Source organism: Harmonia axyridis, chromosome 4 (assembly GCF_914767665.1).
Source record: "Harmonia axyridis chromosome 4, icHarAxyr1.1, whole genome shotgun sequence".
Classification (NCBI taxonomy): domain Eukaryota; kingdom Metazoa; phylum Arthropoda; class Insecta; order Coleoptera; family Coccinellidae; genus Harmonia; species Harmonia axyridis.
Window position 1 is genome coordinate 8,439,906 of NC_059504.1, and position 26,695 is coordinate 8,466,600.

At 32.4% G+C, this 26,695-nt stretch overlaps 1 protein-coding gene across 2 annotated transcripts; it reads left to right on the plus strand.

Annotated features, from left to right (window-relative positions):
- The first annotated feature begins 423 nt into the window (after window positions 1–423).
- On the plus strand, window positions 424–26,660 carry LOC123678807. Of its 2 annotated transcripts, none has more exons than XM_045616036.1 (5): window positions 424–633; window positions 9,960–12,399; window positions 13,630–13,731; window positions 13,800–23,397; window positions 23,759–26,660. In XM_045616036.1, exons 2-5 carry the CDS (start codon window positions 9,990–9,992, stop codon window positions 25,380–25,382), a joined length of 13,734 nt encoding a protein of 4,577 aa, XP_045471992.1. In that variant the 5' UTR covers window positions 424–633; window positions 9,960–9,989; the 3' UTR covers window positions 25,383–26,660. The 2 variants fall into 2 exon arrangements, with proteins under 2 accessions (XP_045471992.1, XP_045471993.1); XM_045616037.1 differs by lacking the exon at window positions 424–633 and adding an exon at window positions 924–1,125.
- The last annotated feature ends 35 nt before the right edge of the window (window positions 26,661–26,695 follow it).

The following is a 26,695-nucleotide window of genomic DNA, read 5'->3' on the forward strand; positions in this document are numbered from 1 at the left end:
TGCAATGCTCGTGATGTCAAAGCACTCGGGTGCCATCTACATGTTGAGCGCACGCGTCTAACCGAAACAGCTATGTTGCCGTACTTGATTGAATTTACGAACTAATAGGACCAAATTGATAAATCAAATTTTCTTCGCGTTTTTGGGAGCGGATAACATGCTCAAGTTTCAAGACATTTTCATATTGAATGAACCGTAGTATCAAAATTAATTTCTGTTGTGTGAAAACGATTATTATCAATTTTTATTCGGACAATCATCAATTTCATTAGATAGTCGAATGTATTGAAAATACATATATTTCAATGAAATTTTTCAGAGGAATGTGAATTTCGAAAATTCATTTCAATTTCGGGTTTCTTAGCAGTTAAAACAGTATTACAAGAAATTTCTTGAATGTTAACGGTTCATCGTGGCAACGTTGATGCGCTGTAAAGGTGGACCGTCATAGTGTTGCGTTTACGGTGAGCTTCGCCCTCTGCTAAATTAAAACAAAGTGTGGTGCATATTTGTTGATGTTAACCTTAAACGTGGATTAAACTGTCAAAATGGACTTGATTTGTCCATCAATAGTGCATCAACGTCCAGCTAAAAGTAGACACAGAACTTGAAACTGGGACTAACCTAATTCAAGTGAGTTTTTCATTGGTGAACTATTGTGTTGTCACTTTGAAGTGAAACGTCCTTGATAATAGGGTGTTCTAGCATCAGTAATCGTAATCTTCCCTAACATGTTCCCTAAGATGAATATGCTCAGGTGTTTCTGTTATGTAAACCTCCTTTTCTGATGGTTTCTATTTATCGATCATCTTGTTTTACTTCCATTTTCGTATGACTTGATCTTGAGTTTTGTGGTCTGGGTGTCAACAGTACAGGGATCTGTAATTCAGTTTTTGTCTGTGTCGAAAATTCTCCTCAGAGGGTGGGTGGCCTATTGATATTTGCCCGTGAAATGATAAGAAAACCAAAAATATTTGCTTTGCTCTGAGGGGTACGCTAATTTTGAGATTTCGGAAACGTCTTTAGTCGCGCATTGAAGGGTTTTGGGTAATCAATTAACTCACATGTATATGCGTTGACTAGCTATCTAAGAGAAGCGGGGGTGTTAAAATTTCACCTAAAATTGTGAGTACTAATGCTTTATTTATTTAGTTTCGCATGTTTTAAGACGATTTTCTTATCTATATGCGACCTAACATTTAGTTCACTCTTTAAGAATTGAGGTTCATTATATTAACATGGACGATAAATATTGAAATAATCATTTCTTGCTTTAAGTATGTATATTCAATCGGATTTAATTTATAATGTATTCGATATGTAATGAGAGTAAGATGAAAGTGTGATTTCTATTGCCCTGAAAATCAAAGAAGTCAACGTTTAGGCAATCGCTTTCTGTTCCTTTTGTTATTCATTTAGAGTGCAATGAAAAACGCTACAAATTTCATAAAAATGTTCTACTCTTTGGAATCTGAATTAATCAAACTGGTATTCATTACTTAAAAACTGAGTTGGCGTTGGATTTCACTGAAAAATACCATAACATGATTGATTATGACATACCTACCTCATCAGAAATGAAATTAGATTTCTACTATTTCAGTCTATGCCTATTGAATTTTTCATAGTCAAAAATCAATGAGTTTTACAACAAATTATTATACCATGTTTTGTCTTATCAGCTCTTAGCTTTATCGAGAAAAACAATGAAAAATCAACGGATGGATTCAATGGTACCAAAAAAAGTATATTGAGGACAAATACCTATTCTTTTCTCGAATTATATTAAAGTTCTTTTGGTACTACAATTAGGTAGTTCATATCCTTTCAACCGATGAATGTAAAGGCTGATGGAATAAATTTGAGACATTCTATGGTCGTTAGCTAGTTTCAAAATAAAATCATGAAACTCCTAAGTTGAATCCGAAAACATTTTAGAATGTTTGAGTTACGGTGTAGATTTTGATCTCAACAAATAATAAGAAAACGAATGAGAAAATATTCTCATCAATTGTATTCTATTGATTTTTGTTTCTTCAGAGTCGAATGAGTATAAATGGTTGTAAAATATAGCCTAATTTTGCTTATTGTTTCTGAATACTTCTGGGTTGGTTTGTCATTTGACTGTGACATTGGGTTGACTTGTCCATACGTCGTCATACGTTCATAACAGAAACTTTAAACAAAACCATTTAGTATTTGATGGATTCGGTCCTTACTTGATGGAAAATCACTATAAATAAAATAAACCAAAGTAATTTCCCCAAATATTTCAACGTCTACAATTGTTTCGCTAATAATGCCACTTCATCATTTTGACAGATGGAATTACTTTGTTTTATATTCTTTAAAATTGTTTCTATTTCTTTGATGGGTGTTTGTTGGGAATGTTGTACCCGACATCTGGGTCTGATGCACAACTGTCACTGCCTACCACTTTTTTCTCGTTATTACCAATCTTCAAAAGATACGTGTCAAAATTTTCCCTGGATCGGGGTATTGAAGGTTAAGTGAAATTACATTTGTTGTTGTATGAAAAATGGATAAAAATGGGTTTCGTGTATTGAGAATGCTCCATGGTCAAATTGAAAGAATTGCGTTTGACCACTCAGCTCATTGTCCAGATTTGCCCCTTAGTGAATACTAGCTTTTTGCAGTCCTCGAAAGATACTCCAGAGAAAAAAATTTGGCTTTAATGGCTAATAAGCAAAGACGAATCTTTCTACAGAAAACGTATAGAAAAGTTAGAGGAGCGTTGAAGTACTTGTATCACTCCCGAATTGAAAAAACAGATGTTTTTACTGATTAGACCCGATACCTATTGAGTGGAGTGTTAATACCAGCGTTCTATCAGATGGAAAAAAATCTAATCTCTATAGTTTCAGCGCTCCTTCACTCATAATAATGCTTATTTAATTGAGGAAACATATTATTAATTTAAGATGAGTTCAGTATTGTTATCATTGTTCCTTTATGGTTATTGTTTCTGTTTTTTTTGGTATATTCCTTAATTTTATCATTTGCGGGATTAACTGGAGTAGCTTAAGCTATATTATGTATTCTTTCTTGTGAATAAAGGCACTATTATTATTAATCATTATACATATCTGGAGACATGAATATAGGTCAAATGTTTTGGTTTGAGTTCAATCTTTTATCATAGTAAAGTATGATCAGTAACAAAGTTATTTTAATACATTATACGTACTTAATAAAAGGCGTTTAGAAAGTTTTTGAACTACTCGTAAAATTGACAACTATGCAAATTGAGACAATGGAATAAATTTGTATTCGTTTAGTGTTTCAAATAACAAATCTCTGCAATTTTTCACAAGGTGTTTGGTCTACCTACTTAATCTGAAAATTCCACATTATGAATATAATAATTCAAGATGATACAGTGGCGTACCCAAGGGAATAAGGGGGATATATCCCCTCCAAGGAGGAATACCCATTTTAAGTCACAACGCTCAATAATTCAATTGTTTAAAAAATTAATCAACGAATTCATCAACCAGCGGTTATATCAGAGGGCTTAATCTGATCTGAATGTCGTCGGCATAAACATTATTTACTTACAGACTATAAATGTCAAATTGATGATGCAAATAAACAATCGGTAAAAATTAATAAGATTTTGAAGTAAAAGCTTCGAACTACTCGAATTGAAAATCCATCTCAAGAAGTGTCTGTAAATTCAATGGAAATTGGAAACAAATACCTAATCAATTTTTTGATCCCTCCCCCAAAGCTTATGTCTGGGATGCCACTGAGATGATACACAGAATAAGAGAAAAATAGCTGGGTACCTACTATGTAACGGGTGTTTTTTTTCGAGGTATATAACTTGAAGTGGGCATTACTGTTCAAGATGGCGACCGATTTAACAGCTGTCCAGTGATTTATACTCAGTTTGGTTTGGCAATTCATCATGAATAGACTCACGCCTGAACAAAGCTTGCAAATAGAGCAATTTTATTTCGAAAATAATGGTTCTGTGCGGAATACGTATCGCGCACTACGTCCATTTTATTTTGTTTAGCGATGAAGCGCACTTCTGGTTGAATGGCTACGTCAACAAACAAAACTGCCGCATTTGGAGTGAAGCTAATCCTCAAGTGTATGTCGAAACACCGTTACATCCAGAAAAACTGACTGTTTGGTGCGCTTTATGGGCTGGTGGAGTCATTGGTCCGTACTTCTTCAAAAACGATGATAGCCAGAACGTTACAGTCAATGGTGATCGGTATAGAGCCATGATTACAAACTTTTTCATTCCTGAATTGAACAACCATGATGTCCAGGAGCTGTGATTCCAACAAGACGGCGCAACATGTGACACAGCTTTTGCCACAATCGATTTATTGAAAGACACGTTTGGTGACCCCATAATTTCACGTTTTGGACCTGTGAATTGGCTTCCAAGATTTTGTGATTTAACACCGCTAGACTACTTTCTGTGGGGCTATGTAAAGTCATTGGTCTATGCGGATAAGCCACAAACCCTTGACCATTTGGAAGATAACATTCGCCGTGTTATTGCCGATATACGGCCACAAATGTTGGAGAAAGTCATCGAAAATTGGAAAGATTGGACTACATCCGAGCCAGCTGTGGCGGTCATATGCCAGAAATCATATTTAAAATGTAATGCCACAAGATTATCTTGCGGATAAATAAAATTCATGTCAATCGAATAATCCATCGTTGTTTTATTGCAATTTAAAGTTCTATAGCTCTAAAAAAAACACCCGCTATAATTCTGATCTAATGAGAAATGAAATCATTCTTTGAAAATCTTAAATTGATGAATCAACCTTAGATAAAGTGAAGCCTACTACTCACAATAAGGTTTGTTATTTTCATGGAATATTGTTACTTCCTCCAGCTCTAAAAAAAACACCCTTTATATAACGCTTTGATTTTCCGAATTTGAGAAACCGATATATTAATTGTGAAAGAAGGAATTTAATCCAAAATGATAATTTCTGAGAGACTGTACAACATGAAATCAAAAAAATCACCTTGACGAAATGATAGAGCACGTTTTCAGAGGATGAATCGAAAATAAAAATTAAACAAAAGAGGAACCATAGGAGTATAATGCAAAATGGTCACGATTTCTGTATTTTTCGAATTTTGATTTTGTTAGGCGAATCTCGGTCCAAAATGTGTTTTGTACGAAATCTCACCTTAGTTTCACCTTGATCTGAACAAAACGTGCGTTCAATGAATTATTTATTGATTCAGTGAATCATTATGGCCCGGAACCGCTATAGGAAGTATTGAAGTAACGAAAATTGAGATAATTACTCTTTTTGTGAACACGTACCAAAGAACTGTCCAGTTGGACTCTTGTTTCCTATGCAGTTACGAGGTCGATGACACACTTCTATGTGATACTTTTACCGATCATTATCTTGTTGCATTTGCCAGGGAAAGGGTCCATAGTAATCGAGATTTCACGCCAAAGATTTACGTTATTTTTAACGGTAGTGGTTGTTGCATTTACCATAAGTGTATGCAGAATACCTGGTTTATATTTCGTTTATGATGCAAGGATTTGATACGATAATAATAATACTTTTTCGGATAACAAAATATGTTTCATAATGTTGTGTTTTTAGACTTCTTAGTCTAAAAAATACTCCAAATTTTTCACTGTGGCTTGTTATTTTCTCTTACAACGCAAAATATCTCTTCTCTTGAAGAAAAAATATGAAAATATCGACGAAAAACAATTTTAACGAATATACAGTGGCGGGATTCGTACCCGGTGTCACTGCTCTTCGGCAGTGGCGGATCGACGATTTTTTGGACCCTACTTTTGAAAACTCGGGTCCCCCTCTACTTTTACAATCTCTTTCGAAACAATTTTTCAATCAGAATTAAGTTTTTATGGAACAAACACAAATTTCATTGATTGAATATCATCAGTTCCAATATAAAACAATTGAAAACATTTTTTCCTTATTTACATGTCTGCAAATTCTTTCTTCATATCACTTTCAATCGAAAGTATTCCTATAAGAACTGTAGTCTGTTTCCCTTCATAACTTTTCTATCTCTATTTTTTATTATAGATTACTTGGAAAATGAACGTTCTGTTTCGCAACTCGTTATATCGGCCATGTTAAAAGTATCTTCAAAACTATATACAGGGTGATTTACCTCGATGTCTTATGAGAAGTTTATGGAAAACTAATTATAATTTTGTGCTGAGAATTTTCATGTTGGGGTTTGGACAACTATCTACCTCCGTAAAATATTTTCAGATCTCTACAACTTTCGGTTTCACCGGAAACAGACTACTACTTCCTTTTTCAAATGGCACATCCAGTATATTATTGCATCATAAGATGACAATTTCAGTAATATGCCATACCTTGGGTAAAAAAACTCAACGATTCGTGAGTTAATGGGATTCTTATGAAAAAAAAAAAATCATCACGACGACATGCGACATATTAGAGCCACCTAAAAAGTAAAATCTACCTACATGGGGACCTAGGTAACTTTAATAACTTGATGCTAAACAAACCTTATTCATTAAGAATATGTGATCGGTTGCCTTAATTTGTTCATCAAACAAAATTTTTGATTTTTTCGGTCTATATTCATCATGCTGGCGTTTCAAGAAAGCACGTAATTTAGAATATTTCGAAATATTCACATCTTCTGTATAAAGAGTATTGCTTTCAGCAAGAAGTAATATAATTTAATGTAGACTTAGTAGATGAATGAGAGAAGTATGCATTCATTACATTTTCAGATCGTGTGGTCGTCTTTTTTTTTTTTGGCAATAATCCATGAAAAGTTTGTAAGCATATTCATATTTCATATTTTTCCTTGGATTCATTCGGCAACAAACCCAAGATGACATTTTCAGCAGCATTTATTATGGTGGTGTCCCGCACATCCTGGACATAATGATCACTGTCAATTTCAAATATTTTTTGGAAGATAAGTTGATATTTTCCGATATAAGTAATGATTATTATCTGACTTGTCAGAAAAATACTATAGTTCCCAAGGGATAGATATAGAAGAAGAATTATAAGTTAATAAATTAAAATTGCAAGGAGATAGGGGGAAGAATGTTCCAATATGACTCTAATTGTTCGGTGTTGCCAAGTTCAAATTGTCTTCATTGAAATTTTGTCAAATAATCATGAAATTTTTTCTTAATTAGGTATTATCACCGTGCTACCAAAACACTTTGTTGGTCTTATTTTTTTTTGTCTAAATTAAACTTTATCTAATGATTAATATTTATGAAAAATGAATTATTACTACATATCTCTTTCATAATTTCATTTCATTTCAAAGTTTAGGCATTAACCATCAAACGAAAACATCTGAATAATAATTGTTTAGATGATTCTTACATCGAAAGTAAACCTCATGTTGTCCATTTTGGCAACATTGTATTCTTATCATAATTTTGCATCGTTTAACCTCATTTGTCACTCAGCTTCTCCTAGGTTTACCATGAAAAGGGTTGTGGAAGTTGCCCAAATTCTAAAATTCTAACAATTAGATTGTCACCTTGTTTAGACCTAAGAAAACTGATTTTTTTTGGTGAGTTTGGGTTTCAATAAAATATTAATAATGATAATGTCTTCGGTACATTATTATATTTCCGTCCTATACATTTTTTTGAAAATCAAGTTGAATTTTAAATCCAAATGTTAAATTTAAAAAAAAATTTCATTCGTAATCGTATTCGGAAAAGTTTATTTAATAGAGGATTGAAATTCACATAAATCAGATAAATGGATGAGTAAACTTGATCGTAAACAGTGTGACTTTGAACTGCATATCAGAAATTTATTATTAATTTTAAGCTTTTAATTTCGATTGAGTTGGAAAAAAACAGGCTGTGAGCCTAAAAAAAGGGGAAGAAGAAGAATAATATCGAATTCCCCGTTGTTTTTTCGCAGGGTAATATACTCGTCTATCGAATCCTACAAAGTTATTTGAAAAATGAATTGATTAAAAATCTGAATTTTTTAACTATCTACACTATGTCACTACGTTTAATTCCTATAAGTTGAGAAATATTATATTATTTTAATAATAAAAAGGGCTACTCCACTTCAATCCAACATCTTGCGCTGTATGACACGTGAATTATTTATTAATTAATGGAATAAAGCAGTAAATGCACATATATCATACGAATAAAAAATATTTGGAAGATATACAAAAACAAACTAAAGAAGTAACTAAATGGATTTATTTACACGATAACTGTCCGTTTTTATTTTTATGATTCATAAATAATGTTGATAATTTGGCTATTATAACATTTCGTACCAAACCTTACGACTACTGATGCCCTAGAAATTTTATTCTCCAGCTGAGAGTATGTTTTCTCGGAGAAATTTTGTCTCTGCCAGTGCTTTCCGTACTTTCATAATATGGCGTTGAACATAATCATAAAACTCTTTAAAAATGAATCTATATTTTGTAGTTGTATAAATTAGCCATTTGAAGAATTTAGATAACTATTTGGCCATTTTAACTGGTATGATGTCACTGCACCTTTCTGTTCTTCTGACATTTATATAGAATTCATTTCTTACCTGAGGATGAAGATTCTTTGTGCCAGTCTTCAGAGGAGGTATCCACTTTTAAGATTTTCTTCAAACCCTGGCGTGCAGGTATCCAAACTACTAAATGCTCTTAGCTTCATTTTTTTAATTATTTCAAGGGATTCAAGTACTTCATACCCATCTGTTTTACCTAAAATTTGTACAACGAAGTAAACTTGTAAAGTATTTTAAATCGTGTAGGACCTTGAAAATTTTAAGAACTATTGGCGTAAAATTGGTTGCTATGGACCGTATTGATGAATTTTAAAATAATTGAGTAATCATAAAAAAAATCTCAAATATTATTCCTTTGAATCAATAAACTCTGCCAATGGGTTGTGGCACTATGCATTTTGGTTCTTTGCTCCTAATAAGTCAGAACAGTACGTTATTTTCGGTTTTGTTATTATTTTTGAGAATTTCTTACGTACACATATGCAACGTATTCTATATATTCAAAAAAGTTAAAACTTAATCTTTTCGCATGCTTAACGCTTACCCTGTATCTGGAAAAGCTGAATTTTATATGGAGAAGTATTCTGCTCAAACTGAATATACCTACTAAATTTCATTGATATCGAGGAGATTGATGAGAATTAAAAGTTAAGGATGTCGGACAAACAGACAGACATATACGATGCAACGTTGTAGGTTTGAAATAAATTTTGCAATCAGAAACTATCATTTTTTTTAACATAAAGTTTTTGTTAGCTTTCGTAGGCCTCGAAGAAAAATTGAAAATGTGAACTGAAGGGATGCTACTAAATGTTTATATCACATCAAATAACTTCTGAGTTCAGAACCAGCGACTTAAAATTTTTTTTTTAATATTGTTATATTCTGTTACATAAACCTCCATGGCAAAAATGTGTATTTTCATAAATAACTTTGGTTTTTATTTATTTCATTGTTATTTGGTGTTATAATATTCTTTGGCCATATATCAAGAAAATAAAATCCACTTAATATATGACCCAATAGGGCCTCCACCCTTGTCAAACAGTAGTGGACTAATACAAAATATTGCACCCTCCCCATTTTATTTCTTTTTCAAATCTGGCTTGACAGGCAGGTGGTTTCAGGAAGTAATGGTTAAGTTGTAAATGACAGGGTGTTTCAGAATTAACAGAGGTGATTTCAGTATTGATGGTATACAGATTGTTGAAATTTTCAGAAAAAAAATATATCTCCAAATGAAATGAAATTTTATTCATATAATTGAATAGACTTCTTCTCATAAATCTTTTTTTCATATTCTCACATAATATAATTTTCAGCTGCGATATTTTATGTAGAATACATGATAAATTATTATGAATTTACTGCGTTTTCGAAATTGTGAAAACTTTTTTTTCATTTCAGGGTGAAGACTCCATCCATGTTCACACCGCCATGGTGAACGGCAATGTCGATAAAAACAGCACCTGTTCCAACTTGAAACCAGACGAGGAAAATGTTCATCAACAGACGGAACCCAAAAACGTTTCTTCTCCAATAAAAGAACCTACAGCTTCCTCTTTACGAAAATCTTCCAACTCCCCAGTGTCATGTGAAACTGAGAAGGATAATGCTGATGCAGGGGGCGAGGAAATTGGTCCTAGAGAAATGGCCGAGTCTCCCACCAAGCCAACTACCAGTCTGTTTTGTAGTGTTCCCTTAACCAAGTTCCGTTCAGTTCTAAGTAGTGCAGGTGGTAAAAACGACGACGAAGAAAATTCTTCGAAATTGAAGCAAGTTTCCCGGAAATTACTCTGTTTATACTGTGATCGAACATTTGTGAGTTCCAATCTTCGGCAAAAACACGTGGAACGTTGCCATTCGGAAAAACAGAGTCGTAGGCTAAGTTCGCGTAAATTGCAAAGTCAGTTCACCACAACTGCATGTTTTCACTGTGATAAGTTGCCTGTAGAACATTCTCTAAGGCAGCTATTTGAACATCTTATTTCGGCACATCCTCAAAAATATTTCGGGTGTTTACTTTGTGAGGAGCGATTTTTGACTAAGTTACAACTGAATGATCATAATACGAAACTTCATGATTTGTCCCAGAAAGATCTACAAAATTCACATCCAGGAAAGGTTAGTAAAGGATCAGAAAATAGTGATGAAGCGAAAAAAACATCCACTGGCATTAATGAAGAAAAAAAAGACAAGGAACAAAAGACCTCTGTAAATCCAGATAAAAAGAAAAAAACAATTAAATCTAAAACTCCCCCCAGGCAACTAAGAAACAAGAAGAAAGTCAGCATTAAAGCTTCGAAAGTTGGGTCGAAAAGGAGTAAAAGGTTACAATCTGCTCAAAATAAAGTTCCTTCTAAAAAAAAGAAAACGAAAACAGTAACGCCAAAATCCGAAGAGAGTACTTCGAAAACAACAGACAGAGTGAAAACTACCCCTGTTAATCCCTATCCAGAATTCGATTATTATTACCGTGTGAAGAAAATAACCGATCATTCAATAGATAATTTAAAAATAAGTTCGTTAACATTTGACGATGTTTTCGACAAAGCCTTCTTTAATCGTATCAAGTGCAATATTCAAGAAAATTTGTTGTATCATTTAGATGGCAAGCTTTTCAAAAATGAAGAATCGGAAAGCAGAATATCAAACTTTGAAAAGAATCCGCCATCTCAAGAAGTGGCCAGTACCACTTCCGAAAATTTTGGTTGTGATTTATCTTTGAATGCAGTCACACCAGTTACTTCAATTTTGGCTTCAAATTTTGGGGAAGATTTGGAGTCACAAATTGAATATGGGTCGAAACCTTCAAAGAAAAAATTACAGGTACGGCAGGACCCTGTTAGGCATAAATATGTAACAAGGAGAAAGTACCAAGCTAGTATTCTTGAACACAAAGAAAACAGAGATCTCAGTAAATTAGATATGTGGACCCAATTGGTCATTAAAGATCGTCAGCAAAAGGTGTTGAATGGTCAAAAAAGTGCCAAGGAAATATTAGAATATACAATCTGTGCGGAGTACAAATTGGAAGTTCAGAGAAATGAATTGAATAGAATATTAGACCGAAGAGGCCCCTTCGAAGATCTAAAGGAAGAAGCAAGCAAGAAAGCCGCTCTGGAACAACTCAATTCTGAATCTTACAATGAAATAAGTGAAGAATGTTTTAAGGAAGTTCGCTTTCTCATGGAAGATCTTTTAATGAAAGTTGTTGAAAATTGTACCACTGATGAAGTAGAACCTGTTAATAAAGTTGAGCTCGGCGAAAAGGCAGAATTTCTGGAAAAAGAAGATATACCAGAGCTACCAGACTACTTGAAACTTCGAAGGACTTCATCGTTACCTAGCGAAGAAGAAATCGATAAGTCTGATAAAATAGCATTGATTTGTTCATCACAGGAAACGGAAAACTATGAGTTACCAACCAATACAGTCAGAGATAAAGATGAAATGATAGAACTATCTGGAGAGTGGGCACGTTCTCGTATTTATGTGTGTGCAGCGTGTGGATTGAAGGTTCCAAATATGAAACTTCTTATCGACCATAAAAGTTTGTATCATCCAAACTCTTGGGTACAGCACTATGAACTAGTAGGCAACCAAAGTGAACTATACAGACATTTGTGTATACCTGGACTAGGAAAAGTGGGTTACGTAGAAGAAACAGTTCCGTGTAAGTCGTGGTTGAAAAGTGAATCACGTGTGTGCACAAAGTGTGGGAAAGTATGTAATTCACTATCCGAGTTACACAGACATATTTTAGAATGTGGGGGAGATTGGACTTGGATGTTGGCAAGGAAAAAGTGCAAATATAGGCCATTTGGAGCAAGGAAGAAGAGAAGAGGTTAGTGAAATTCAATGTCTTTCAGTAAAATCTATGTTTTTCCAAAAGATCAATATTATTATGGTTCATTCACATAGTAAAGGATATAAGAAGAAGAAGAATATTATTATGGTTCATTTTTGAGCAATGTCATGACTTCAGCAATGGACAATGTCGTTGACAGCTGTCAAAACAATCCTTTACTACTTGAAAAAACATTGAGATTCTATTCCTAACGTTTCATTGTATAAAATAATGATGCTAACGTCTGTTATAATTGAATAATAATATATCACGTTAAGCAGACAATTTTCTAATTCCGGAAAAGTACCTCCTCGAGCAGTCCTATATACAGAACGTTCAGCTCCCTCGTAAGCTCAGTTGGTAAAGCACTGGAATAGCACTTCGGAGGTTGTGGGTTCGAGTCCCGCTCGAGGAGGTACTTTTTCCAAAAGAAGATGCCTGCTATACCGTGATAACGAGTGTTCATTTAAATTAGTGGTCACGAGTGCTGTGGAGAAATTAGAATTGATTTTCAGTGATTACAAGTAGCGCTTAGCTTGTACCATGTAGTTCCCAGATTCGAAGTATGTAAACAAATGTTAGTGATATGGTACAAGCTAAGCGTTACTTGTGATCACAGAAAATCCACTCTAATTTTTCCACAGCACTCTTGACCACGAATTTGAATGAACGCTCGTTTTAATAATAGATTCATTGTATATTGAAAGATTAATAAAAAATCATTTAAATTCCTGTTATGAAAAACTATGACTAGCAGATGAAAATTGAATCGAAAACATTCAAAACTTCTTTTTTACGAATGAAATGAATAATTAGTACAATTAGAATAGGTACATTGGCAACATAACTAAGGGTTTACAAGACAATCTTTATAAATTAGATGGTTTTGTGTGCAATTTCAAGGTGTCTTCAGTTTGACATCCATGATATCATGCTATTGATCAAAAAAAATTCCTTATATGTACACTTGAAATAATTCAGCATTTCTCTAAAAAAACTTTATTTTAAATTTATATCCATGTATGATGTTGCTACCATGAACCTTCATTTCAAAGTCTTATTGGTCTAAATTTAAATGATATATGTATAAGTTTCAAATAACTGAATAGTTTTTAATTTCTCTATGTGAAACCTTTACAAAAGTAAGAGAAAGGTATAATTATATAATATCCAAGAAAGTTGAACATTTATGCAAAACCCTGCTCTTCAAAACGCATTATTTTGCAGGTTTGGTTAAAAGGATACGAGTAAGTAATCAAAAGACTGATCAAACTGAGAAGAAAAAATATAAGAAGACTTTTGAAGGTCCCAGACAACGTCCAAGTGATGGTAAGTTTTTATTTTTAGTAATTATTGTAATTTTTTTTTTAATTTCTGATTTCCTTTATTTATTTCAGCTGAAACTATTCAAAGGATGTTGGCTAACCTTCCACCTAAAAGGTCATCTCGTAAAAGTATTTGTATGAAGGATGGTTTTCCAAGGAATCGCCAGAAATCTCCAAAGAATAAGAAACAAGTAATGAAATGTGGCAAAATTGTTAGGCACAAATCTACATATGATGGTAATGTAGAAACAACAAAAAATCCCAGTAATCTTAAAAAAGCTTCAGTGAGGCAAACTCTCAGAAGCATAAGTAGGACATTATCCAGTAAAATATTAGATACAAATAGTAAATTGAAAGCTAAGAGACAGTTGATTCAGAAGATTAATAGACGTTCGCCTAGAAAGAATTCACAAAATATTTCGGCAGCTACAGATGAAGTTATAACTAATGAAGAAGGGGAAAGCAATAGTCAGATAAATATAAAAAAGACTTCAAGTAATATAAAAAATGAAGGCCATCTGAGTAAAATTAAAACAGTCCTGAAAGAAAAAGTAAATATGAAAAATTTCTTTCCAGTTTCCAAACGCAAGACCACAAAAAATACTATAAAAAAGACAGAAATTTCAAATTCTGATTCCGGTCAGCCTGAACAAAGTGCTGTGGAAAATAATGCTTCTAGAAAAACAAGTAATAAACCAACAAAAAATGTGATGAAGTCAATAAAAAATTCTTTAAATCCCAATAAAAAAACGAAAGCAAATTCCAAAAATGATGCAAATATAGGAGGTAACTCTGAACCCATTGTTGTGATAGAAAAATTACCTCAAATAGAACAAACTGAAAAGAAACCATTACCAACACAATCAGCCAAGAAAACATCTAACAAGAGGAAGCTGAGAAGTAGCTTCCGGAAAGTGATAGACAAAGTTAAGAAACTGAAATTAGACAATACTACTTCCTTAACTCCCAGTGAAAGGAATGAAGTTGGTATAAAACATGTGAATTCTTTTTTAGGCCAAGGAGCAAGAGAAAGAGAGAAACTAGCGACTGTTTTGGTACCCTTAGTAGAAGAAACAAAAGAAAGTCCACCATCAAACCTTGCATTTGTGCAGAATGCAATGGATAATAATTCTCCTACTGAAGAGTCTCTGATACCTGAAAATATTTTCAATTTTCAACATAATTCTGAAGATCTCCTTCAGGCAAAAAGTCCTTTGGAATCTCTAACTGATGATGTGAAAAGACATGACAAGAGAAAATGTTTCAGTGTTATGAGTGCTAAAGTGAAAAATATTCCTGAATCTGATGAAGACCATAAGATAACATCTGATAGGGTTGAAACAAAAAGTGACATTATCAAACCTGCTATTTCCAATAATACACCTGCTACACCTGATAGTCATGAAGCATTTGATAAGAAAAGCATGTCTTTGCTAAGCATAGAGACTTCTGTTAAGTCAGATAAAAGCCCTCTGATAAGTCCAGTTTTGAGTCCATCAATGTTATCTCCAAGAATGAAGGGAAAAATTCGAAAGCCCAACAGAGGTTTGAATGATTGCATAGCCATGTTAACGAAAAAAGCATTTGAGGAGACACATAAAACTGAAATTGTTCCTGAATCTGTCAAATCTGTTGAAAAGCCATGTTTGGATAACAAGAATGAAGCTCACAAAATCATTCGAGCAAATGAATGCATTTTGAAGATTCCCATAATCGAAGTTAATACTCAACTCCAGTCGGAGGTACTAGATTTATCAAAGCCAAAAAGAAATTTGGAAACCCATGATCTAACTCCTAGAAAAGCTGTTGATTTGCCAAGTCCTAAGCCAACATTATGGAATCCTGTAAATGATATTTTGTGCAATAATCCAACTATCAATGATTCAAAGATTACGTTGCCAACATCTAGTACAAAAATACAAAATACAATTGTCAGTCCTAGTATTGCAAAAGCAATTCTGAAAATACCCAAATTTGTTGAAGTTTCCCGTGGTAACAATGTTGATAACATAATTCAGGGAGTAATAGAAAATTATGATGAACCTTTAATTAAAACAGAAACAATTAAGCCTTATTTAAAAGTTCCCTCTGTTGGTCTGCTGAATTCAGTTGATAAAGTTATAGAGGAAGTTGTGAAAGGCAATTTTGAAAATTCTTCAATCAAAGAAATTTTTATGGAAAAAATGGAATCTCCAGTAGATAAAAAGGATGTGTTAGAGGGAAACAATACTCTAGCTGTGCACAAAACACCAAAATTTAAAAAAGCAAAGAAAAGGGCAGAAGAGTCTAATTCTTTGAAAGATGATGTAACTTCCATTAGCTCAGCAAACGAAACACCATCTTTAAAAGAAGACTCTGAATTAGACAAATCAACACACATAGAAGTGGATAAAGTGGATTCTCCACAAATAATTTCAACTCCACACGATTCTACATTGAGTGAACCAGTCCAAGAACACATAGGTAGCAATAAACTGAATGCAACTGCTGAAGAAACATTAGCCGAAAAACCAATAAATGATGTAGAATCTAACCTAAATGATAGACCAGATGAAATCGCCGTTCCTGATTCTTCAGTTATTGCAGATATTGTAACAGTTAGTGAATCATCTAAGAAAAAGGCATCTAAGAAAGGTAAAAAAATAGGAGAAGTAAGAAAAAGAACTGCTAAAAAATCGCCAAATAAATTCAATAAGATGAAAGAACAAGATTCTAATGTAGAAGAACCAAATATGAAAGTGGTTGCAGATAATCAATTGCCTATTTTACTCCAAACAAATGAGCCTGATATGAAAGTAGTTGCAGATAATCAATTGCCTATTTTACTCCAAACAAATGAGCCTGATATATTGGAAGAAAAGAAAATACATATCAGTGATGAGAAACCAGCTTCCTTTTCTACAAATACTTCTATAAGCCTACCTACCAACAATTCTTGTGTTATATCAATTCCAGAGTTGATATCAATGGGGGAAGTTTCTAAACTTCATGAAGAAGAAAATAAATTGATGAATGATCTAAAAGAAAATTCGGAGAAGAGTCTAGAATGTAATGAGAACGTGAATGTCTCAGTTGATGTGTGCATTTCTACACCAGAAAATGAAAATGTACCAAAAGCTGTTGATGAAATAAGTGCAGAAAATGATTTTAAAACTAGTTCAACTGATTCTGAGGATGAATTGCCCTTGTTAGTCCTGAAAAATAGAAATAAAGTAGACCTTTCGAAGAAAATTCCAGCTGTAGTGGAAGAAACTGAAAAAGAATTATCTATTGAAAATGAGACAAATGAAGTTGAACTACCAAAATGTAATGAAGAAAATACTGAAGATAGTCAGAAAGATATTATTGAACCAGAAAAAATGATTGAAAATGTGCTCCCATTGAATGAATTGATAATTGAAGAACCTCCATTTCCAATCGAAAATGGAAATCTTCCTGAATCAGATAAAAGTTTGAATAAAGAAGGCAGTGAAGTAACACCTCCTATTATTGAGAATAAAAGGAAATCATCCAGAAAAACTGTTATTCCAAATATCAGAAAACAAGAGAATAAAAGCAAGAATAAATCAAAAAATTCATCCAAACCTACTGTTATCAAAAAGCTAGAAGAAACATCAGAAAGAGAAAACATATTAGAAAACATATCAAATACAATTGAACCTAAAAAGCATCAAGAAGTATGTTGGCAAGATTCATCCGAAAATGAGGTACAAGAGAATGCTTCCATTGAAGCTAATTCTAGTCCTAGTAATTTAGATACTGTTGTGGTAGACTCTTTCAAGAAACCTAAAAATTTTCTGGTCGATACAAGCATCTCTAACTTCAACAATGATAAGAAAAACTCCACTGTATTCCCGTTAAAATCTAGTAAGACTAAAAAAAAAGATAAAATCAAGCATGATTCAGTGAAAGAAAAGCTAATTTTCAAATTTCCTAAAATAATTCTCAAAGAGCCTATACTACGTATACCTCCCAGAGGCAACACAATAGAAACTACTACTAGCTTCGGAAGTAAACCTGATAATTCTCAAGAAAAAGGTGTAAAACTGATATTAGACAATCCATTTTTAAATATAAAAGAACGAGAAGACAAAATATCATCAATCTCAAATATATCAGATATTTTAGGAAAGTCTATAGAAAATAATATTATACCAAAACTAAGAATATCAAACAAGAAAAAAATTAGTAAGCACAAAAAAAAGTCCTTTAAACTCTTGAAGAAAGTACAAAATAACAGTGAAGTTGTTCTCGAACAAAATCAGGATGGTAGTTCTGAGAATATTAAAATTTCTCCTGTTTTGAATCTTCCAATTGAAAAAGGAAATACCTCTGTTGAAGAACATTTTGAATCGTTACTAGATGATTCTAATATTCCAGTTTCAACTGAATCCCCAAATATTTCACATGATGAACTGAAAAATAAAACTGAAATTACACCAAACCAACCAATAACAATCAAACTGCAAACAAATCCTACTAAACGATCTGGTTCAAAGAAAAAAAGAGATAAAGTAAAAAAGTTTAGCCTTTCTAGTCAATTAGATGACAGATTCTTCCAAAATAATTGTTCTAATTTGGAAGAAACCAATATTTTCAAAGAATTATCATCAACTCAAATTGTAGAAAACATTGGTATTTGTGATGAAGTATCTTCGAAGGATGAAGAGGCCAAAGAGTGTAAATTTGATTATCAAGCAAATGAACTTGAAGATACATTAAAATCTGGATCTGAGATCCAGCATGAAACAATCTCAAAATCCCAACTAGTCCAAGGAAAAACATCTGCAGAACAAACAAGCAGTTTGGAAATCTCACATATGAGTTTAACAGGTAACATACCAGTGGAAAGCAAAGATTGTGTCCCCCCTAGATCAGGAAGGAGTTTACGATCCACAGTAAAAATAACATACAAACAGTCAAATATTTTTGCACTTCAAATTGAAGATAAAGAAATTTCAGACCTCAGAATAACAGAGAAACCTAAAAGTGAAAATGAGAATGTTGTATTCAATGAGCTTCCTTCTATTGAACTGAAATCACAAGTTGAAGATGTAAATACAACCAATCATAAGCAGGAAGAATCAGCTCCAGAGGCCTTATCAGTCCAAGGCTCATCAAAGGAAGATTTAAAAACTACTTGTGTCAAAAGTACAACAAATAAAAAAGGAAAAACTGATTTTCAACCAGTTGATTCTCCAAACCATTATCCGAAACAAACAATTAGTTCTGAATCCATAATAAATATAAAACAATCAAATCAATCTGATGTCCACCAATTATCTGAAGATTATTCCCAATTGGAATTGTTGAAACCAAAAGAACCAGAGAAGGAAATGAAAAAGCCAACGGAAAATTCAAAGAAAAATAGGAAATCATCCAGAACTAAAAAAGTATCTGATGAGGTCATTAACATCAATTCAACTGAAGGTACCGAAACAGCTGAAATTATAAGAAATCCGGAAGAGAAAAATGCTGATGAATCTGTTCAGACTTCTATCACTACAAATAAAATTTTAGAGGAAAATTCTGGTGAGTCTTTGGATGATAATATTTTGCTGCAAGAAAATATAACAAAAAAAGTTTTTGCCTTGGACAGTATGATTACAGTAGAAACACATGAGCCAATTGAAAATATTTCATCTTCAGCTAAATATGAAGATTCAAGTTTCTCAGAAGGTGAATTGGTCATAAATGAGAGTTTTGAGAATCAAGAAAGTACCATATTTGAAGAACCCACAAAGACTGAAAATAATTCAGAAATTGTTGTTGCAGAAATTGATACTTTGCTTCAAGGAAATGAATTGATTAATGGTGATAACAGTGAAAATACGATCTCACAGAAAAAAACACAAAAGAGTAAAAGACATAAGAAGTCTAGAAGTTCAAAATCACCAAAAAAGTACTATCCTGAAGATCATAGTATGAAAACAAGTGAATCTGCAGATTTGAATGAATTATTATCAGTTGGAAAAAATGACATTGTATTGAATGAAGAATCAAAGAATAAAAAAGAATTATCATTAAATATAATCAAGACCCAAATAGATGGTCTGCAACCAATAAATTTTACTGACTATAACTATGGAAATCCGCCAAATGTGAAACCTGCACAAAAGAAAACAGATGAATTCGAATTTGAAGAGGATATTCTATCTCTCTCCAATTTAAGTTCACACTATAAGGAGAAGAACAAAGAAATTAAATGCAAGGATTTAGTCATGGAATCTGTTTCACTTAATGAAGCAAAATTGGAAAATGTTTCCAGTGTGTTTCTTCCAAATGACTTCAATAAGGAAAGATTTTCTCTAGATTCTAACATTACTAGGAGACAGAGATCAGCAAAATCTAAAGCTTTAGAAAATATTAACATTATTGAAAAAAAACTTGATGAAATTTTACAAATTGAACTTTCACCAAACCATAAAATTTTCGACGAAAAAAATGATGTGCCACTTAAAAGTAAAAAGAAATGTGTAAGCAACAGTCTGGGGAATGATGTAAAAGAATCTATTGGTAAAGAGACTTCAATGAAGGATGGTAAACCATACAACACAATTGATGATAATTCTCAAAGAAAGAGTAGAGCTGCTAAATCCAGAGCAATTGAAAATATGAAAATTTTAGAAACAAAAGTCAATGATATTGAAGAAATACCTAGAAGAAATGAAAAATTGTATTGCAATGATGAAATGGATAAATTGAAGAACATAAGCAAACCAAAAGAAAGAAATACTTCACCAGTAAAAGGGAACAATAAACATTTGCTTAAAAACCATGTGACAACAACAACAAACCATGAAACAAAATTTGCCGAAGAAAAACCTAAAGAAGAAAGTAAAACTGAAGTAAATAAAATTTCCTCACTTTCTTGTGAATTGTCTTCTACTCTGCTTGAAACAAATTTTTTAGTGGCTGAAAGATCTGGTGAGAAGGATAACATTGAAGTGAATAATACATATAAAAATGTTGATATACATAACATCAATGATAAAGTGAAAGAGAAAGGGAAAAATACAAGAATTAACTTGATCTTGCAAGAATCTAAGATGAAGGAACTTGAAGAAAAAGATTCCTTCCTTAAGATCAATCAAAAAGGAGATACTTCAACAATTAAAAAAAATAAATTTACGAAATCTAAAGTAAAAAATAATATCACCATTGAGAAAGAAAAGGAGGTCAGCGTAAAGAAAGATAACCTTGAAAGTCATTGTCAAATGGAAGACATCACAAAATCGAAATCAGAAATTGAAAGTGATGCTCTCATCAACTTGTTTTCTTTTGGAACACCCTTAGATATGAATCAGATACAAAAATCTGGCGACTCTGAAATTAAAGAAACAAACAATAAAAAAGACTGTTATGATATAGCTACTATTGATGAAGATCATAACTTGTGTAGTGAAGGATCTATTTCATTGTCACCCACAAAAAAGAAAAAGAAACCTATCCGCAATGAGACTAAACTGAACATTGTTGATATTGAAGAAAAACGTCTGAAAGCATATACTGAAGAAAAGTCAACAATTAAAAGTTGGTGTGTTAAGGACAAAACCTTGGATCACAATCACGATGTTTCTCTGAGAACTGATGCTAATGAAACTGAAGAAATTGATTCATTAGATATAACTTTGAAGACAACAGTAGATGAGATAAGTTCTATTCTAATGGAAAACAACCATGAAATGATTAATTCTTTCACAAACAGAACTTTTGAAGAAACAAGTTTACATAAAATTATGCAAAATGATTCTAGAAAGAATTCCAATGATGAAAGACACTGGAGTGTTGAACAGAAATCGTTTGATAAACATTCAGACAAGAAGAAACGAAAGAGAAATAGAGATAGTAGTAGTGAAAATCCTGTAATAGGTAAAGAAAAGTTATGGAATATAGAAATCGGAGCAAAATTTGAAACTGAAAGTAAAAGACGAAGTAGAAGAGCTTGTAAAGTAAATACCTATAATGAAAATGACTTAGTTGAAGCGATTTTTGAGCAAGTAGCACCTGAAAAAGAGAAGATGAAGAAGAAAAAAACAGAAGAAAGCCTTCCTGATTCTTCCAATCCGAACAATATCCTAAATATTCCTTCCAGTGAAGTATCTACCAAGAAGTTGAATAGTGATGAACTATTTGATCTACTGAAAGCTACTGCACCAGATAATTTAATTGCTTTGAAACCTGTTGAAGAGAACCCTTCAGATACCCTTATTACAGATGATAATTTTGATGATGAGTTTGATGATATTTTAAGGAAATCTCAAGCACTCTTTGGAGAAAAAACCTACAAAAAACTAGATGATATTTGTAGATCTGATGACTCTTCTAATACCTCTAAATCAACAGGTTTCTACAAATCGGATGAAAATACTACGTCAAATAATTTGATAGAAAAATCCACAGAAAGTTATTTTGGTGAACACACTTTCAACAATTCTATATCATCTGTAAGCAAAAATGAAAATACTAAATCTGAAGAGGCTTCTACCCTGCAATTAGATGATTTGTACTGTGACATCTGCAAAAAATCATTCAAACGAATTGATAATTTGATCAAACATAGAACGACTTTGACTCATATTGCAAAATTATCTGAAATGGAAGCTAAAGAAGCTGAAAAGAAATCGAGAGCTGAAATAGTGAATAGCAGTGAAGAATTATTTTGCACAAATGTCGATCTTATTGCATCAAAAAAACCAACCAACTCAAGTTATTCATTTCCCACTAACACAAGGAACAATGCTCTAAAAATTGCTGAGATTATAACTGAAGCTTTAGAAAAGCCAGCTTCACAAACAGATAGAAACTTTTCTGAAATAATTACTCCATTGCCAGAGTATAGAAGATACAAAAGCTTGGGAGAAAGGAAAAGTTTTGAATATGACAGCAGTCCCAACATTGGGGAGAATATAGATGTGAATTCTTATGAACCCAAGATCTCCAACAACACAGGAGTCATTCTGAAAGAGCAGATCACCTTACTACAGAATATTGTTGGCATTGATTGTGCAAATGATGCATCTACGTCTTCCTTTCACTCTTTGGGGAATAGCATCGGTAGAGATAGCCCTGTTAGTATAATCAGTTCTAAGTTGGAAGATTCCACCAATCTTGTATTTCCAAACGAAATGGATAGTGATAGAAGAAGTAAAGTTGGAGGTTTCCTCAAACCTCCCCAAATAGAAGATATTTCTGAAGACAGTGCACACCTAAAAAATTCTGAAGATGTAAAATCCAGGAAAGTTTTAAATCGAGATGAAGAACTTTTTCTGGAATGTTGCAGCTTGCTCAAAAGTGGCTCAGAAGTATCGAATTTCTCCAAAAAATCTAATAGAAATTCATTTTTCAATAACGTGTCAACAAAAATATTGGAGGAACCAGATGTACTGGAATCAAAAAATGTAATCTACAAAGTTACAGAAGATAGCTGTGATTACTCTAGAAGAGCGACACCTCTAGGAGATAGTTTTGGTGATACTTCAAATTCAAACACAATTTCCTCAAGTTGGGGAACAATCAAGAATGAACAGCTTAATAAAAACCAGGAAAACTTTTTCAATTTCAGTCAAACTGAGAAATACTCTGGTGATGATGGATGCTGTTCAAATTCATCAGAATCCAAGAATTTGGCTTCCATAGATGCTGAAAAAACCATCTCAAAGCAAAATACGTAAGTTTTCCATTGTATATTATTATTATTGCATAAGAAAATCTTCAAACATTAGTAATTACTGTAATTAACTATAAAAAATAAAACTATGTAGTATATTAATCGATAAGTAATTTATTATGGTTATATCAATATGGAGAGATATCGTTTTCTATTTATTAGTTGCCGGCAAAGTATTTATTTAAAATTTGTAATAACTGCAACCATTTAATTTTTTGTTTGTTTCTCAAAAACATTTTCAAAAGCTCATTTAGTATATACATAGTGAAAAAACGTGGTAAAGATAGTTACAATATAAGCATTCTTCGATTTACAATTCAAATTTCGATAAAATAGCTACTCAAACATAATATTTTTACAGAAATTCCAACTTGGCTGCCTCAATGAGCAGAAAAGTAGTGAAAATTCCTAATAAATCGTCCTCAAACATGCCTACAAAGGGTGCCTTCAAAAAATTTCGTGGTTTGAAGATTTCACTTCCAACTAGTAAACTGAACATGAGTATTCTCAGAAAGAAGTTATTAGCTAAGAAATCAGAAAATAATAGTTCTGATAAATTTCCATCTGTGAAGAAACAATTTGCATGTGTTAAAACTCTTAGGAGAAAGTCCAAACCTGTTAAAAATAAGCTGCAAATTGATGATAGATTCATTTTCAAGGTTAATAAAAAACCAATATTGAAAGATACTGAGGAAAACAAATCAAAATCGTTCAAGGAAACCACAAATGATAAAATCACTGATGTTTATGATTTTGAAGAAACACAAGATAACACTGACGTGTTTGCTAAACCTGACTTTAAATCTTTCAGAGCCAAAGGAACTGAAATTGTCAAGGGTGAAACTGCACCTGAAAACAATCTTGAAGCTCAGACTATGTCTAATTCTTCATCTTCAACAACTCTCTCTGGTAAAAAGGCAAAAACAAATGAATGTATCACAAAGAAAAAACATATGATAATGGGTAGAATTTTCAAAAATGCTGTTAAACCTAAATTGGATGAAGAAATCAGAGATATTCCAGCTATAGATCATAATGAGTTAGTCGAAAATTATGTTAAGAATTGTACTCCTAAAAACGAAGAAAAAGAATTCAAAAAACCCAAAATGACTGAAGAAGAAATGAATATTCTATTTGATAAACTTTTGGACAAACCTGCAGAATCTCCTAAAAAGTCATGTAGTACAAACAAAATAGATAATAAAAATATTGGAATCAAAAAGAAACTGAGAATGAAATGTAAAAAGAGACAACGAACAAATTCTGAATCGACAGATGATGAATTTGGATTAAATAGAATTGTGAAACGAAGGCCTGGAAGAAAAAACGCAAAAGAAGAAGATAATAGCATAAATTTAGAACAAGAATTGAAAGAATGCATTGGAGTTGCAAGCAGAAAAAGTCAAAGAAAATGTACCAGTGGTAAACAGAATGTGCTAGTTGAGTATTGGAGCTCCGATGAGTCTGCCTTCGAAACATTTCTTGAAAATCATCTTCAAGAACTTACTGAAAAATCCGATTTACCTATTCCTACTGTCATGCCAGATAAACAAGAAAATGAGAAAATCCCTTATGTTCCAAAAGAAAATCCCCCTAAAAGCTCCTCTATATGTGTTAAAAATAAAAAACCTAAATCTAAACCCAAAGTTTCATCCAAAAAAAAGGAATCTAAAGAGTTATTATCCCCAACAAATGAAGCCTTGGAAACCTCAGTTCAGTCTAACCGTAGAAAAAGAACTGCTGCTCATCCTCTCTACCACTGGTCCAGTTCTAGTGAAGATGAATCGCAAGATCTTATCGAGATAAAGTCCATCCGAGATGACCCTGAAGATGAGTATGATGAAGAAAGACCTGTACAACATGGTTGGATAGTAGGCGATTCTCCAAAAAAGTTGGTAACTATGCTTGCACAAGCCAAAGGAAAGAAAACAGAACCTGAATCATTGGTGAAAGAACAAGGAAAAAAGAAAAACTCCAATAGTTGACATTAGGAATTTGTAGGTTAAATATTTATTATCTTAATATTCCAAAGGACATAGATATGCATTTATAGGGAAGGACAGTGAGTGTGTATGTATAGAATTAATGTGGAGAAAATTAGGACAACGTATTCTTGGTAACCTATTTGAAACTCTTTAGAAGGCGCTGAATAAATTTGTTATCTGTTTGAAGCTATAATATAGAAATTGTATATGAAATTTGAATAAAATTATAGAAAAATGTAAAGCCATATCGCATTAATATTTGTGAAACCTGAATGGCAGCTCTACAAAGATATAGCAAGCATTAATGATACCATTTTTCAAGTGGAAGTTTTGTCTATTTGAATTATTATAATTGTTTGCTCAGATTTTGAACCATACAATTCAAATATTTCTTGAAAACTTTTGCTTTCAGTAGAATTTCCAACAGGATCTTTGATCATTTTTTTATTTTACTATATTTTCCATGCAGATATGAAATTTAGTTAGGCCATTGGTATTTTGAATAATTTTTATGATACTACACTTTCAGAATTTTTTGAATTCAGGAAAATTTTGCCATATTACAATTTTGTAGATCTCAAAATGTCTTTAAAATCCTATTCGTAGAATATATTAATTATTTGGTTTTAAGTAATTTTAAATTTTTATGAAAGTTCCAAATATAAATTGGCTTTTATACAGCAATTTTGATTGGTCTAGTCTTCTCGAAATATTGTATATAGAAAGTATATCTACTTAATGAATTTTATTTTTATTTTCTACAAAATCTTTGTTTTTCATTGAAATATTGTTACTTTATCAGATTATTTTAGTATAGGCAGTAGGTAAATACCTCTCAATGTTGCTTTGAATGTTAAGTTCTCAATAATCAAGACACCAAATTGCTTTAATATCTCTGAAAATTTTATGTTTTTTTCTGCTCAATATTACACGTTGATATTGGGAGGAGCCTATTCCAAATTTATTTTGAAAGTTAGATATTTCTTTCCTACATTTGAAAGAAAAATCTCTTGATATTTTTATTCTTCAAAAGTTGATTTGTTCATGTTGCTTGCTGTTTCCACTGCCAATTTGTGCCTTTGGCCATTGTAAATTTGGGTCGTGATAATATCTTATGTACATAATATAAAAATGAATATAAAATGTTGACAGGAAGCATAGTATGTGTAATTATTATTCATGTATTGGGAACAAACTGGATTGGTGAAATAACTGTTTGTCAGCATTAAATATGTATTGGTAAAATTAAAAAAATTTTAATAAAAAATTCCCCATAAAGCGTATTTTTCTGAAAAGAATTAGAATTTCGTTTC

What these genes read in the sequence shown, in the direction of transcription:
- LOC123678807 (XM_045616036.1), top strand. Translation starts at nt 9,990, where the DNA reads ATGGTGAACGGCAATGTCGATAAAAACAGCACCTGTTCCAACTTGAAA. An exon ending in AGCAAGGAAGAAGAGAAGAG is followed by an intron (nt 12,400 to 13,629) that starts GTTAGTGAAATT and finishes ATTATTTTGCAG; the next exon opens with GTTTGGTTAAAAGGATACGA. An exon ending in ACCATCTCAAAGCAAAATAC is followed by an intron (nt 23,398 to 23,758) that starts GTAAGTTTTCCA and finishes ATATTTTTACAG; the next exon opens with AAATTCCAACTTGGCTGCCT.